The sequence below is a fragment of the Plecotus auritus genome (assembly GCF_963455305.1).
Source record: "Plecotus auritus genome assembly, chromosome: 3".
NCBI lineage: Eukaryota > Metazoa > Chordata > Mammalia > Chiroptera > Vespertilionidae > Plecotus > Plecotus auritus.
This window is the reverse complement of record NC_137772.1, coordinates 156,559,802-156,574,912: the sequence shown is the minus strand read 5'-3', so window position 1 is coordinate 156,574,912 and position 15,111 is coordinate 156,559,802. Positions and strand designations below refer to the sequence as shown.

The 15,111-nt window shown below is 42.4% G+C and overlaps 1 protein-coding gene across 2 annotated transcripts in view; it reads left to right on the top strand.

Moving 5' to 3' along the window:
* LGR5 (leucine rich repeat containing G protein-coupled receptor 5) overlaps positions 1–15,111 on the top strand; it is a 147,213-nt gene that overhangs the window by 126,587 nt on the left and 5,515 nt on the right. For both annotated transcript variants that reach the window (XM_080660683.1, XM_080660684.1), the window contains 2 exons: positions 12,981–13,052; positions 13,817–13,942. In XM_080660683.1, coding sequence (XP_080516809.1) covers positions 12,981–13,052; positions 13,817–13,942 — 198 coding nt within the window. The remainder of the gene's footprint in view (positions 1–12,980; positions 13,053–13,816; positions 13,943–15,111) is intronic.

Genomic DNA, 15,111 nt, shown 5'->3' with positions numbered 1-15,111 from the left:
AGCACACTTTAGGCACTTAGTAAATATTTGTTAAATAATTGAATAGAGGTAGGAGGGAAAGGGTGAGCTGAGAAGGAAAACCCTATTCTGTCTTATAATCAAATACTAGAGGTCTGGTGCACGGGATTCGTGCACTGGTGTGGGGCATGGCCTGTGGGGACCGGCCCGCTGTGGGATCGCAGCTCATCCCAGTCAGCCAAGTGGCTGTGGACCCTTGGTCCATCATCTTCCGTGGAGCCAGAGCACTCACCTCTCCAGGGGACCCAGTCAGGGCCGGGACCAGGGACAATAGCACTGAGAGGCGGCGGAGTAGGCCTAAGTCTTGTGGTGGCCACGAACCTGCCTCCTAGCCTCCAAGGTCAGCTCTGAGAGCCCAGCAGCAGTGCTGCACGGCCTGCGGGCATCTGGAGGCATCAGCAGGAAGTGAGAAGGAGGAGCCTGGGGCGAGGAAGCGACGAGCGCAGCCCGGGTTCTTGCCTGTCGGCCCAGGGTTTGCAGTGGGAGCAGCCAATCATCCCGGTCAGCTGAGCCATGCTCCCACTGTGGTAGTGCACTGACCACCAGGGGGCAGCTTCTGTGTTGAGCATCTGCCCCTGGTGGTCAGTGCAAGTCACAGTGACTGGTCAAACAGTCATTCTGGTTGTTCCACCGTTCAGTTGCTGGGCTTTTATTATATAGGATGTCATTATGTTGGCTACAATTTTGCCTCTGTTGACAAATGCATTTTATGTTGTAGAACTTAGAGATTTCAAAGTATTTCATGTGGGATTTTGTATTGATTTTTGTATTGCTTGTATTGATATGCAGACCATCCCCATTTTTCATATGAACATGAGGCTCATAGAGACCAGATAACTTCCTTGTGCTTTCAAGTGACAGTCTGACCTGACCTTGTATCCATATCTCCTGACTTTGAATCTGGTATTCTTTTCACGGGTGTTCTTTCCATGTATATCATGGTAGTTAGTTCTCTGTGATACCACAGGCACTGATAATTTTTCACAAAGCAGCATGTAATCAAATGGGTCATATAAAATTAAAAGTGGTCTCAAGTTTTGCTGACTTGAGTCTTTGTCCATTTTTAGAACCCAAATCGGGTTTATTAATATCTTCTGTCTCTGGTATCTATATATATATAAGCCTAAGCAACCATCTGACCATTCGACCATCCAGTAGCTATGATACACAATGACCACCAGGGGGCAGATACTCAACACAGGAGCTGCTGAGCGACAGCAACTTTGCAGAGTGCCCTCTTGCACTCCAGGACCCCTTGGGGGATGTCAGACTGCCGGTTTTGGGCTGATCCCCACAGGCCAGGCTGAGGGATCCCACCTGCCGGAGGGACCCCGACCCCGCTTACTCCAGAGACGCCCTTCAAGCCCCAGAGCCACCCCAGGTGCAGCCGGCCAGGGAGGGACCAAGGTTGGCTCCAGGGTGTGTCTGGTCCGTCCCACCCAGTCCCACTCTGCTGGCCACCTTCTAATAAATTTCCTTTCAATGTGCACGAATCCGTGCACCAGGCCTCTAGTATTTAAATAATTTTCTTTATTTTAAGTACATATTCCTCAGACTGACTACTGGCAATGTAAATAGGAATAAAAGAAATCTCCCAGGGAATATGCTCCTTTTAAAAATGTTACCTAGTTGGACAGTCTCTGGGGGCTTTATAATCTCTGAGAAGCCTGAATTAATGTTAGTTCCAATATGTTCACAAACCACAGTACTTTACACACAGCCTTCAGAGCAAGGTGAGGGATTGTGAGCCATTTCCACCTGGGATCCGGCAGAGCTCTACAGCAGAGGACCCCACACACACTGGCTCTATCTGCAAGTCTGCTCCCTCTCAATCTACCCATGGGCAAAAATAGGGCACATTTATCATAGGTGGTGCTAACGGGGGTGGGAGAAGGGTGCTCCTCCCAGGCACTCAAGACTTCCCAGAAGCCTTAACTAATATAAAATTGTATGTCAACTGTAATTGAAAAATAAAAAATTATTTAAAAAAAAAAACACTTCCACCAAAACCGGTTTGGCTCAGTGGATAGAGCGTCGGCCTGTGGACTGAAGGGTCCCGGGTTCGATTCCGGTCAAGGGCATGTACCTTGGTTGCGGGCACATCCCCAGTGGGAGGTGTGCAGGAGGCAGCTGATCGATGTCTCTCTCTCATCGATGTTTCTAGCTCTCTATCCCTCTCCCTTCCTCTCTGTGAAATATCAATAAAATATATTAAAAAAAAAATTCCCAGAAGCCTTAAAATTGACTTTTTATTTTAGAATTCTTTGCTTTTACTTAGTCACTCTGCAAACATTCTACTCAAAACTGTGTGTGTGTTAGTGGCAGGAAGGGTTTGAGGTGTTCAGAGATGCAAAATCTAGCCTTTGGTCCTAGCAGGAGGTGTGAAACTTACTCTCAAACAACTATAATGTAAATTAGCATTTGGAATAGATGTAGCCTAGAATGTCCGTTTATAAGCTGGCTCCTTGGAGTCAGACAGAGTTAGAGTTTGGGTTATGACTCTACTGCTTATTAGTTGTTTTAGACAAGATACTTAACTTCCCTAAGACTTGGTTTCCTCCTCTGTAACATCAGGATGACACCACCTGTAAGTATTATTACACATAATTGCACTCCTGATATAATTATGTAAATAGATTAACATAGTTTTGGGTATATAGTAATTGATCAATAAATGTTTGTCACTTCTTAATAAGTGACTGCATTTTACATTGAGGCAATACCATTTGTAAAATTGCGAAGTGGAAAAAGTTCAGGATGTCTGGGGAAGTGGCCAGTCTCATTTTGTTCAGAGTCTGGGATCTGTGTGAAGAAGTCTTGAAACATAAGAGATAAATCTGGAAGGGTCAAGTAAGCTGAAGCTTGAAGAGTTTTGAGTGATAAACTAAGGAATCTATATTTCAATCAACATGTACGAGTGTGCACAGGTAGTGAAGGATGGTGTGCTGTTTAAAAAGGGAGCTCTGGAGCCACACACCCCAGCCTCACTGCTGACTGCTGCACAACACTGGGCAAATTACAGAATGTCTCTGCCTCAGTTTCCTCATGTGTAATAATATAATCAACATCATGGGCTTATTGAGAGTATTAGGAGATATTACATGTTCATTATTAGCTGAGAGCCTGGCTAAACATCACATAAATGGGAGTTATTATTATTACTATCATTACAGAACTGAATAGTTAATTAGCCCACAAGCAAAGACAGTTTTTTCAGTGTAATTGTATAATTAAAATAAGCATGACAATACATTTCAAGTAAGATAACCATTAAAAGTGACATTTTAAACCTCTTCTCCAACCCCCAAAGATTTAGTCTTTCTCTAAGTTTCCTAATCACTTATGCAGTCAAATCTGGCTGGAGGTGACTTTAAGACTTTCTATATAAAGTGGCCTGTGCAGGTGCAATTAACATATACAGACATGCCATTGGTGGCTGGTAGTTTGTGATATATCAGTATAGTGTATGTAGTAAATCTGTTCCTGAAAGATTGACCTTGCATTAGTTCATATAAATTGAGTGTTTTAAGCAAAAAAGAAAAGTGTTTCTTCAGAGAAATGCTGTCATTTTTTTTAAATGTAAAAGAGACCACCACCCCATTTATCGTCATATCCAACTGCTCATTAATTTGGGTGGGCAAAAGCTGCATAAATTCTGTCTACTAAATAGCACGAAAGAGGGCTATCAAAAGGCAAATCAGAGTTCATCTTGGGATTTTTTTTTTCTTTTCTGCTTTTTCAGAAAATCTACAAATATTTCAACCTGCCATTATGCTTTTTCAGTGTGTCCGTTTTCTGTAGGTGCAAACATTGGAGTAATCAATAGGAATGTCACTTCCCTAGAAAAACTCAGAGCCAAAGTGCTCACCTTGGATTAGCACAGGCGAGGGTGACAGTTGGCACCTTGCAGTCTCATAGGTGACTTTTTCTCTAGAAAGGATTCAGTCAGATCACAAAGAATCATTCCACCGAGTTCTTTGGATTTCAGGGAGAAAATGAGTCTCGTGTCTGAAAACCTTAGTGGAACATTTTGCTGGAAGAGATGCGCTAGTTCCTGCTGCATTAGGCACGTCTGCACAGAGACCGAGCATCAGGGAGGTTCCGTCCATCTCTCCCTCTCTCTGATGCAGCGATTAGAGCATGGCTATCGCAGCCTAAAGCAGGTTCTTTCTTCTCATCTTGTTTTGTCTTGTTTTTTCTCTTCCTCTCTCTCTGTTTTCCCCCTCGCTCTCTTTTCCTTCCTCACTATGAGTTGATGTTTCTATTAGGAGCTCATTTGGTCAGTGACCAACAGGAACTTACTAGGTTGTTTCTATGACCTATTATTTAAAGCCAGACCTGCTTGGAGCAATTGCTGATTCTCTTGATAAAGCGGGTGGAGTTGAGGGTATTGTAATTCAGATAGATGTATCCATTTGGGAAGGGATCACCAGCTACACTCAGGAAAGTTTCTGCTTGAAGATCCATGGTCATGTCACCAAGTCCCGCATTGAACCCCATTTTTATTGTCATTTTATCCCAAGCCAGCATGTTTTCTCCTCCCACCCCACCACTTGCAGGTAGATCCATATCTATCAATATTACATATTCGTGTAATATGTAATTTTATATTATGGCTAGATATCCCATATATCCATTTTCTTCTAGGCATGTAATATTGGAATCTGGTTATCAGTAAATATTTTTATTATGATAATCCTCAAACATATATAAAAATAGTGAGGGTGGTATAAAAACATCCAATCAGGGACTATGATAGTTCATGTAGTATTGCATCTTCATGAGCCCTGGAATTGTGACGAGCACAGAACAGGTACTTTATACAAGTTTGCTCATCAAGGTGATTGCCTATGCAGCAACTGTATTTCCTCCTTCAGAAATAAGGAACAACTTTGTATAATTTCACTGTTTGGAACCCCTCTTTCCTCCTCACCCCCCCCCCCCGCCTTTGTTTTGTTCAAAAGTGAACTTGTTGCACATGTGTGGCTATAGAAATAACAATCTTTTTTTTCTTTTAAGAGAACTGTTTGAGCATTTTTTGTAGTTTTCTAAAAATGTTATATTAGTTGAGTAGAGAGGGACTTATCACAAGAATGTGTCTTTTTAAAAAATCTTTACTGTTGAAAGTATTACACATGTTCCCTTTTTCCCCCCATTGACCCCTTCTAGCCCAATACCGCCCCCAGCCCCAGGCCTTATGTCTGTGTCCATGGGTTATGCATATATGCTTACAAGTTCTTTAAAAGTGTGTCTTTTATTACAATTTGAGATCATGGTTGTTTGAAAATACCTGACCCTAGAGCAGCCTTGGGCAAACTATGGCCCGCGGGCCGGATCTGGCTGTTCTATCCGGTTCTCTTGCTCTCCCCTCCGCTCCTTTACTTTGAATTTATATTAGTTCACACAAACACTCCATCCATGCTTTTGTTCCGGCCCTCCGGTCCAGTTTAAGAACCCATTTTGGCCCTTGAGTCAAAAAGTTTGCCCACCCCTGCCCTAGAGATTCAATGCCTCTAAAGGAAGGTGGAGAAGAGGAGGAGGGAAAATACATATATCAAAACCAAATTAAATGCTAATGAAATTGGGAAGCATGTTTTATATTTACAACTTAAAAAAAACAACAGTTTTTTCATATGAAAGTGATTGGGGTCTTTTCTGGAATTAAAAAGGGGGGGGGGTGGTTGTTATCTGCTGTGCTTTTACTAAATCACATCACATTGTCACCATCACATCGGTTCCCACGTGGGACTTGGGAAAGGAGGAGGCAGCCAGTTATGGGCATCTTGGGGGTCACAAGCTATTGTCTCCTGACGTGTGCATCTAAGTCCTGGGAAGGTCTCTGGAGAAATGCAGGCTGGCTGGCAGTCACCTACCCTAACACTCACTGCGTTGTCTGGAAATCACTTCCTTGAGATTGAGCGCACACTGGCAACCAAGCAGAAGACCTTCTTCCTCTTTTAATGTGCTGACTCTTGCCCCAACAAATTCCTGAGAGTGAATGAAGGGGCCAAACCACCTTTAACTCTGGGGGGAAATGTAGTACCTAGCTCTCAGAGTTCAGTTCTAAAATCACTTCATTTTGCTTCAGACCATCGAGGGTGATGTAAAACTACCAACATTTACCAAGATTTTGAGCAAATAGGATCTCTATGGAATGTCAGACTCTTTAACAAGTGATAAAATAGAGATCTGCATCAATCAGTGACTAGGTTAAGGTCATCCAGATACTTACCGGCCGAAGTAGATCTCTAGAAGCGGTTTCCTGCTTCACACACCATCGTGCAGGGAGATACTAACACCACAAATGCCAGGCAGTGCTGCATCCCTTCTTTTACTCCCACAGATTGTAGTGGGATGCTTTCAAGCCTTCATTGGATAAAGTGGCCATTATGTTGCTGTTATCAGGGTTTTGACCCAGATGGTTCAAATCTAGATGCCTCCTTTCTTAAACTCCACTTGGATTCCTCACTGATCAGGAATTGTCTGTGGACGTAGGTCCAACATCATTTGGACAAAAAAAGAAAAAGTACAATGATAGTTCTTTGCAGGGATATTAACATCACAGTCTACGTTCTGTTCCTACTACTTATACAGTAGTCTAAAACCAAAGAAACTCTTTAGTTCCTCTAAACATTGTGCCCTCAGTCTACCCTTCCAGGGGTCCTCAAACTACGGCCCGCGGGCCACATGCGGCCCGCCGAGGACATTTATCCAGCCTGCCGGGTGCCGCTGCCTGTCCTGCTTAGCAGCCAACTCGTCCCGGGCCCGCAGTGCACATAGGAATTTGTTCATAGTTTTTTTTTTTTTTAAACTATAGTCAGGCCCTCCAATGGTCTGAGGGACAGTGAACTGGCCCCCTGTTTAAAAAGTTTGAGGACCCCTGGAATTGACTTCTTTGGGCCTCTTCTTTTCTTTTGCTTTTTCTTTCTTTCTTTCTTTCTTTCTTTCTTTCTTTCTTTCTTTCTTTCTTTCTTTTTTTCATTTGAAAGAAACACAAATTATCAATGGGATTGCAAAGTCTGGTGTTCACAGAAAAATTATCATGACATCTGTTTGGGGTGAATCTGTTAGGGTTCTGTAAACAGAATCATGTTAGCCTTTAGGAACAGAAAAGAAATTGACATCCTCCATTTCATTATTTCCTGTGCTGCATTTGGAAGAATATCAGGAAAGGCTAGAAGCTGAGACCTCCAAAAAGTCCCCAGGGAGTCTTTTAATAGTGATGGGCTGTCTGCTTGACTTCCCCTGGGGATAGACGAAGAGGAGTGCCTTCTCAGCAGCACTACAAAGGCAACATGAAGTCCTGCGAGGTTTAAAAACCAAAATGAGGAGTTATGGGGTCATTCATCACGTTGCTAGAGGACAATCGTCGTTCACTAGAAACGCCAGTATTTTAATACTATTGCATGTGACAAATAGGAGCCATCAGTGGAATTATATGTTAGCTAAAATAGAGGCTCAGATAATAGATGTGATGAGCATCTTCCATGCAGAACTTAAGAGGGTGTTTGTGATACCTTAAAACCTCTACGTGATTAATACTCTTTTTGAGTAGGCAGTAGTGAGGAATCAGAATATGCAAGGTGGACAATGTGGCAATAAATTTCTCTTTTTGTAAAGTAATACGTAGATCGTAATCATTGAGATTTGGGTAGGGGGCTCTCATTTATTATTCTATTTTATAACAAATTATTTATATATCTATCTGGATCGCTACTAGATTGTAAATTCTTAGAGGGCAAGGCTGTGTGCATTATTCACCTTGATATCCATTAAAAGCAGTGGTTCTCAACCTTTCTAATGCCGCGACCCTTTAATACAGTTCCTCATGTTGTGGTGACCCCCAACCATAAAATTATTTTCATTGCTACTTCATAACTGTAATTTTGCTACTGTTATGAATAGTAATGTAAATATCTGTGTTTTCCGATGGTCTTAGGCGACCCTGCTAGCGGTTCTCAACCTGTGGGTCGAGATGTTAAAATCCTCTATTATGACTGTATTACTGTCAATCTCTCCCTTGATGTTCATCAAGTTTTGCTTTATATATTTAGGTACATCTATGTTGGGTGTGTAAATGTTTACAAGTGTTATATCCTTTTATTGGATTGATCCCTTTATCTCTTAAAAATGTCTGTCTTTGTCTCTTATAGTCTTTGTTTTAAAGTTTATTGTGTCTTATATAAGTATTGCTATCCCAGCTTTTCTTTTCATTTTCAATGCATGAAATTTCCATCTCTTTACCTTCAATCTGTGTCTTTTTTCTGAGATGGGTCTTTTGTAGACAGCATATAAATGGGTCTTGTTTTCTCATCCGTTCAGTTACTCTGTGTCTTTTTATTGGAACATTTAGTCCTTCACATTTAAAGTGATTATTGATAGATACATCCTTATTATCATTTTATTCTTTATAATTATGTTTTTCTTTTTTTCTTTCTGTTACAGTAATCTCTAACATTTCATATAATACTGGTTTGATGATAATGAAGTCCTTTAGCTTTTTATTTTCTGGGAAGCTCTTTATTTCTCCTTCAATCTATACTAATAAAAGCATAATATGCTAATTATACCGGACAGCCAAACGACCTTTCGGACATCATTCCAGACGTCCTTCCGGACAAAGCCACAGTGGCGGGGGCGAAGCAGAGGTGGTTAGGGGCAATCAAGTAGGCAGGGGAGTGGTTAGTGGGAAATCAGGCCTGCAGAGGAGTGGTTAGGGGGCGATCAGGCCATCAGGGGAGTAGTTAGGGGGCAATCAGGCCAGCAGAGGAGCAGTTAGGGGGTGATCAGGCCAGCTGGCAGAGGTGGTTAGGGGTGATCAGGCAGGCAGGCAGAGGGGTTAGGGGTGATCAGGCAGGCAGGTGAGTGGTTAGGAGCCAGTGGTCCTAGATTGAGAGAGGGATGTCTGACTGCCTGCGGGATCAGGCCTAAACCGGCAGTCGGACATCCCGAGGGGTCCTGGATTGGAGAGGGTGCAGGCCGGGCTGAGGGACCCCCCCCCCACTCTGTGCACGAATTTCATGCATCAGGCCTCTAGTCTATATATATAACAGACTACGTGATCGGCTGACCAGCCAGTAGGTATGACGTGCACTGACCACCAGGGAGCAGATGCTCAAAGCAGGAGCTGCCGAGTGACAGCAACTTTGCAGAGTGCCCTCTTGCACTCTGGGACCCCTCAGGGGATGTCGGACTGCTGGTTTCAGCCCAATCCTTGAAGGCCAGGCCGAGAAACCCCACCTGCCACAGGGACCCCGCTCACTCTGCAGATGCCCTTCAAGCCCCAGCATCACCCCAGGTGCAGCTGGCTGGGGAGGGACTGCGGGAGGTTGGCTCTAGGACATGTCTGGCCTGTCTCGCCGAGTCCCACTCCACTGGCCACCTTCTAATTAATTTCCTTTCAATGTGTACGAATCTGTGCACTGGGCCTCTAGTTTTAAATAATAGCCTTCTGGGAAGTTCTCAGTCATTATGTCTTCAAATAAGTTCTCAATCCCTTGCTCTCTCCTTTCTCATTTTGGTACCCCTATGATGCAGATGTTGTTACACTTGATATTGTTCCAGCGGTCCATTAAAATATCCCCATTTTTTAAAATTTCTTTTCCTTTTTGCTGCTCTGATTGTTTTCTGCTACCTTGTCTTCCAAATCACTGATTTGATCCTCTGATTAATCTAAACTACTATTAATCCTTTCTATTGTATTCTTCATTTCAGATATTTTATTCTTCATTTCTGGCTGCTTCTGTTTTTGGTTTCTTTGTCCCTTTTAATGCTTACTGTCTCTTTGTTTAAGTTCTCACTATATTCATTCATTCTTCCATGAAGTTTCCTGAGCATCCTTATAACCATTGTTTTGAACTATGTATATGATAGATTGCTTTCCTCCATTTCATTTCATTCTTTTTCTGGGGATTTCTCCTGTTCTTTCACATGAGAAATGTTTCTTTGTCTTCCTGCGTTGGCTGCCTCTCTTTATTTGTTTCTGTGTACAGGTAGTCCTTGGGTTACGTCGGACTCAACATACGTCGTTACGTTGCCATCTCCCATTTATTTATAAAAAAAAAAAAAATGTTCCGTCATTTCGACGTATGTACATATGTGCTTTATGTTTTTTATTATTTATTTACCACAAGTGAAGGTCAGGAATTGTTACCTTTCTTTTACATTTTTTTACTGTTTCACTTCATTACTGCTGTGTATGTGCTCCATATGAGTGACGTAGGTGCTTATGTAGGTGGGTTCCGACTTACGGCAAAAATCTCGTTATGTTGCACAGTAGGAATGGATCTCTGACGTAACCCAAGGACCTACTGTATTAGGTAGATCTTCTATGTCTCCCAGTCTTGATATGGTGGCCTTATGTAATAGGGGTCTTGTGGGGCTCAGTAGCACAATCTCCCTGAACTAGGTGCTCCAGGAATGTCCCTTGTATGGATTATGTGAGCCCTCTTATTATACTTAAGTCTTCGTTGCTCTTTCCCCATTCAAGGGTGGGGTCAACCTCAGGCTGGCTGACTATGAGGATTGACCCTAACTACAGGGGCTGACCCCAGGAAATAGAATTTGCTCCATCAGGGTCTTGTGCCTACCAAGATCTCGCTGTGGGTGTGCCACTTGTGGAACTAATTGGGTCATGCTCTGATGTGGTCTGAAGCCCATCACTAGTTGTATTGGTTCTAGGGCCTCTTAAGAAGGATTGTGGTATAGGTCAATGTCATATGCTGCCTGTAAAGAGCCCTGAGCTACCTGTTTGTAGCTACAGAGTGACCCACAGTTAGTGGCTGTCTCTACTGGGCTTGGGTACAAATGGGAGGGGCCAAAGGACACACCAAGGCCAGTTTCTACCAGCACCAAGCCAGGGGCAGGTCATCAAAAGTCCCACAAAACCCTGAAATCTGCCTCCATCTGTTAGGCTCAGTCACTGAAAGGGCCTCTGGCAGTATGTGAATTGCATGAGGTGGGTTCTCAGTGAGCCACCAGGTAGGAGCGAGTGGTATTCACCAGGTTGATGCAGATTCGAACTTGGCTCCAGTGCTGGGTCTGAGGCCACTCAGAAAAAGTTTCAAAGTATACCAAGTCTAGCTGCCACCCACCAGGGGTTTGCAGAGCTTTGTGGTAAGGTAGGATCTCAGGGAGTCGTAAGGATGAGGCCAGCAGAGATCATCAGGTTAAAACAGACCAATACTTGGTCATGTCGAGGGAGGTCTCTGCACAGAAATGGTGGTGCCAGCACGCAAGAGAAAAATGGCCCTTGTCTCTGCAACCCCTGAGCCTGCCCCGACTTCCTCGAGAGACTTCTAAGAAAGGCTGCACCATGGGCCCAAGATGGCAGCACCCAGCTGACTCCTCCACAGTGCAGGCCCACAGTGAGCTAGAAGGATGAGGCTAGTGGGTCTCCGGGGGGAGGGGGGAAATGATCCTCACTCTAGGGTCACACAACTTAGTCTTTCCCTGTTTGTCTCTGACACCCTGAGTCCACCGGACCTCCTTAAGAGACCTCCAAGAAAGTCTGCACCATGAGCCCAGGCTAGCAGCAGCCAGCAGACTCCTCAGGGAGAGAGCTTGGAACTGCAAGGTCACAGGGAGTCGGGAAGGTGGTGTTAGCGCATTCCCTTAGGCTGATGCTGTATGGAGAGGAGTGCTCAACCCAGGAAAGATGGTGTCAGTGTGTGATGTGGGTGAGGACTCAACTATAGGGGCCAGAGCAGCTGTACCTTTAGCCTTCTTCCTGAAGCTACAAACCTTCTGAGTCGCCTTCCCTCTGCCAGAGCCCATGGTGAGTGGCTGCAAATGAGATTTTGTGCACTGGTCCTTTAAGAGGGCCCCTGGTTTTCTAGCAGATTCCTGTCTCTTCCTGATTTTCACAGCCACATATTATATGGGCTCCTCTTTCCAGCTCTGGTGCTCCAGGCTGGGGAGACTGGCATGGGGTTGAGACCGTTGCTCTTAAGGGGGAAGCGCCGGCAACTGAGATATCCCTCCAGACTCTCAGCCGCCACCAGTGGCAGCAGGGCCAGCCCTTTTCGTGTCTCCCTTCTCCCCACCAGTCTCAAAGTGGACTCTTTTGTAAGTCCTTGGTTATAAGACGTCTGTCCAGCTAGTCTTCAGTTGGTTATTCAGGTTGATTGTTCTATAATTTAGTTGTAATTTCAGTTTGGTCCTGGGAGGAGGTGCCGTGCCATCTTGGATCTCTGATAACTTTCAACTTATTCAAATGTCTACACTTTTGTTACCTTTTTAGTTAGGCATTTAAAAAAACATACAAATTTCAAGTTTATTGCTCCTCTTTTTAAATGTGGACCTTCTTATTCCTGTGAAATTATCTATATTTAACTATATATATGTCTGTGGAGGGGAGGAGTGAGGGAATTTTATTTCTCCATAAATTGTAGATTTTTTTTTTGTTATCAAAGGATTTTATTTCCAGCATATGCAGGCCCTCTTTTATTTGTTCCCCAGTTAAGAATTTAAATGTCTGTCTCCTTTACTGGCAATTTTTTTTTGAAAGAATCTCTGTTTCTCTTAAGGCCTGGAATACACGGGCAGTGTAGACAAATTCTTGTTGAATTTCATTTCATACCCAGGGGCATTTTTTAACTTAAAATGTACCTGCTTGTCAAAGGAAGTACCTTTGTGTCTTCCCATTCTCCTAACCCCAATAATCTTAGAAATGCCCTAATAAAATTTGCAACCATGTTAGAGTCAACTTTTTAGCAAGAAAAGAGTGAAAACTGAAATATGCACTTGAATAATTTTTCTTGATTAATTTAAACAAGGTTGCTTTAAAGTTCTCTGTTTAATCATTTTATACTATTAATATCTTTATCTGAAGGATGATTTTATAAGTTAATTATTCCTGTCCTGAATGAAAATTAATTTTTGTTAAAATAAATATACATGGTAAAACTTCACAAGGTCATTTTTTTTTTTAATGTAATCCTCTCACTTTTTCATTTAAATAGGAATTTAGCTTGGAACAAAATTGCCATTATTCACCCCAGTGCATTTTCTACTTTGCCATCTCTAAGAAAGCTGTGAGTATTTTATTACTTGTCTATGGCTGGTCTTTTCATAATTAGGGGCCATCTAACCCCGCAGTGCACAGATTGCCCAGCCCTCAGTGTCCCCCACACCAGCAAGGAGCCCCCTACCCCTCCAAGGCCATGTGGGCCATTATGTGCATACCTGAAGAGCTGGGTGACAGCTGTTCTCATTACTGAGGTGAAATTTTCCATTTTTGCTGAGCGATCAGGTGGAATGGAATAGCTATCAATTCAGTTCTAAAGGGCTTTCGTTTTATAGTTGGCCATCTTGACTAATAGAAAACCTTTGTCTCTTTTTCTCCCTCCCTTTCCACCTCTTCCTCTTTCCTCCCTCCATCTCCCTTCTCTAATAGAGAAAAAAGGAATTGGTCAGACAGAAGTTAAGAGGAGAAGGAGGGGAATACATACCCAACAACATTTTCCCCCTCATCCCTAAATTAATCCAGTCAGCATCACTTTTCAAATTAGATGCAGCACCTGCCACTTCATTGGGTATATCCCCCCTTTAGCAAAACTAAGCTGAATATAGAAATTCCAATTTGGATGTGATTAAACATTGCCCCCTGTAATTCTGACTGTAAAAAGTAACCAAAATGGTTACAGGGAGTTGGGAAAATGGTTACTTTTACCATAACAAGTGAGAACCCGGCTTAGAAGTTTTTATGGAACAGTGTGATAATCTTTAGGTTGCTTTTTGACGTAAACGTTTCATGCTAACACAGACTAAAAGCCCATTGTTGTTTGATGTTTTGCAGGGACCTATCGTCCAACCGCCTGTCGTCTTTTCCTGTAACTGGGTTACATGGTTTAACTCACTTAAAATTAACAGGAAATCATGCCTTACAGAGCTTGATATCATCTGAAAACTTTCCAGAACTCAAGTGAGTTTGTCATTAAAACTAATAAGATACATTTGTGGTCATGTGAAATAACAGACGTGTTACAGTGGTTTTCAAAATTTATGAGGTCATGGGACACTTTGGAATTGCATTTCATGCCCTCCAGTCCCCTGGCCCTGGGGCATCGTCAGGACAAGCCCCAAGGTGGGAGAATGAGTCTTCCTGACCACATTTCCTGTTTCTCAAAGGAGCCTCCCAGAATCACTGAGTTCCTGGAAGGATTTGAAAACCATTGATCCATTGGATATAAACTTGGACATATAATTAAATAACATTATAACATTATGTACTGCTGTTTACATTTTTAAATACCTCTAGCCTGTGTATATGTTCTAATAAAATTTATGAAGTTAATATTTGCTTGAGGAAGTAATGCTCTTTAAAACCTGTTATGCTTATTATCGATAAAGAAGTCCCTTGAGAGATTATTTATATACATTTTTTTTTAATCAAAGTACTTTTTATATACTTTTAAAACCAGAACACCAAAAGAGAGTTTGGAAACTGAAAGAGGGGGGGGAAACTATAAAAGTACCTCCTAAACAGCTTTTTATGTTATTTCCTCCTAGACTCTGTTTCCAATGTATTTTTAATTGTTAAAATCATAGTACATATACAAACTTTTATGTTTTCATCACTTAATATATTCTCATACCACAAGCACCTTTTTAAAAAAACATATATTTTTATTGATTTCAGAGAGGAAGGGAGAGGGAGGGAGAGATTAAAAACATCAATGATGAGAGAAAATCATTGATTGGCTGCCTCCTGCACACCCTCTACTGGGGATTGAACCCACAACCTGGAAATATACCCTGACCTCCTGGTTCATAGGTTGACGCTCAACCACTGAGCCACCATGGCCAGGCCCATAAGCACCTTTTAATGGTGCTACAATGTTCCTAGCAGTCATTTTTTAACCTTTTTATTATGGAAGTTTTTAAACACAAAAATAGAGGAAATAATATACCTGTCACTCAACCTCAGCAATTATTAACCTTTCATAGCAACAATTTTAATAACTCCATTGTTATTATAAATAACACTGTAATAAAACCTCTGTGCACATAGTTAATATTTTAGATTATTTATTAAAGCTAAAACCCAAAATCAGAGTTAGTGAGTGAAAGAAGATGAACACTATTTTACAA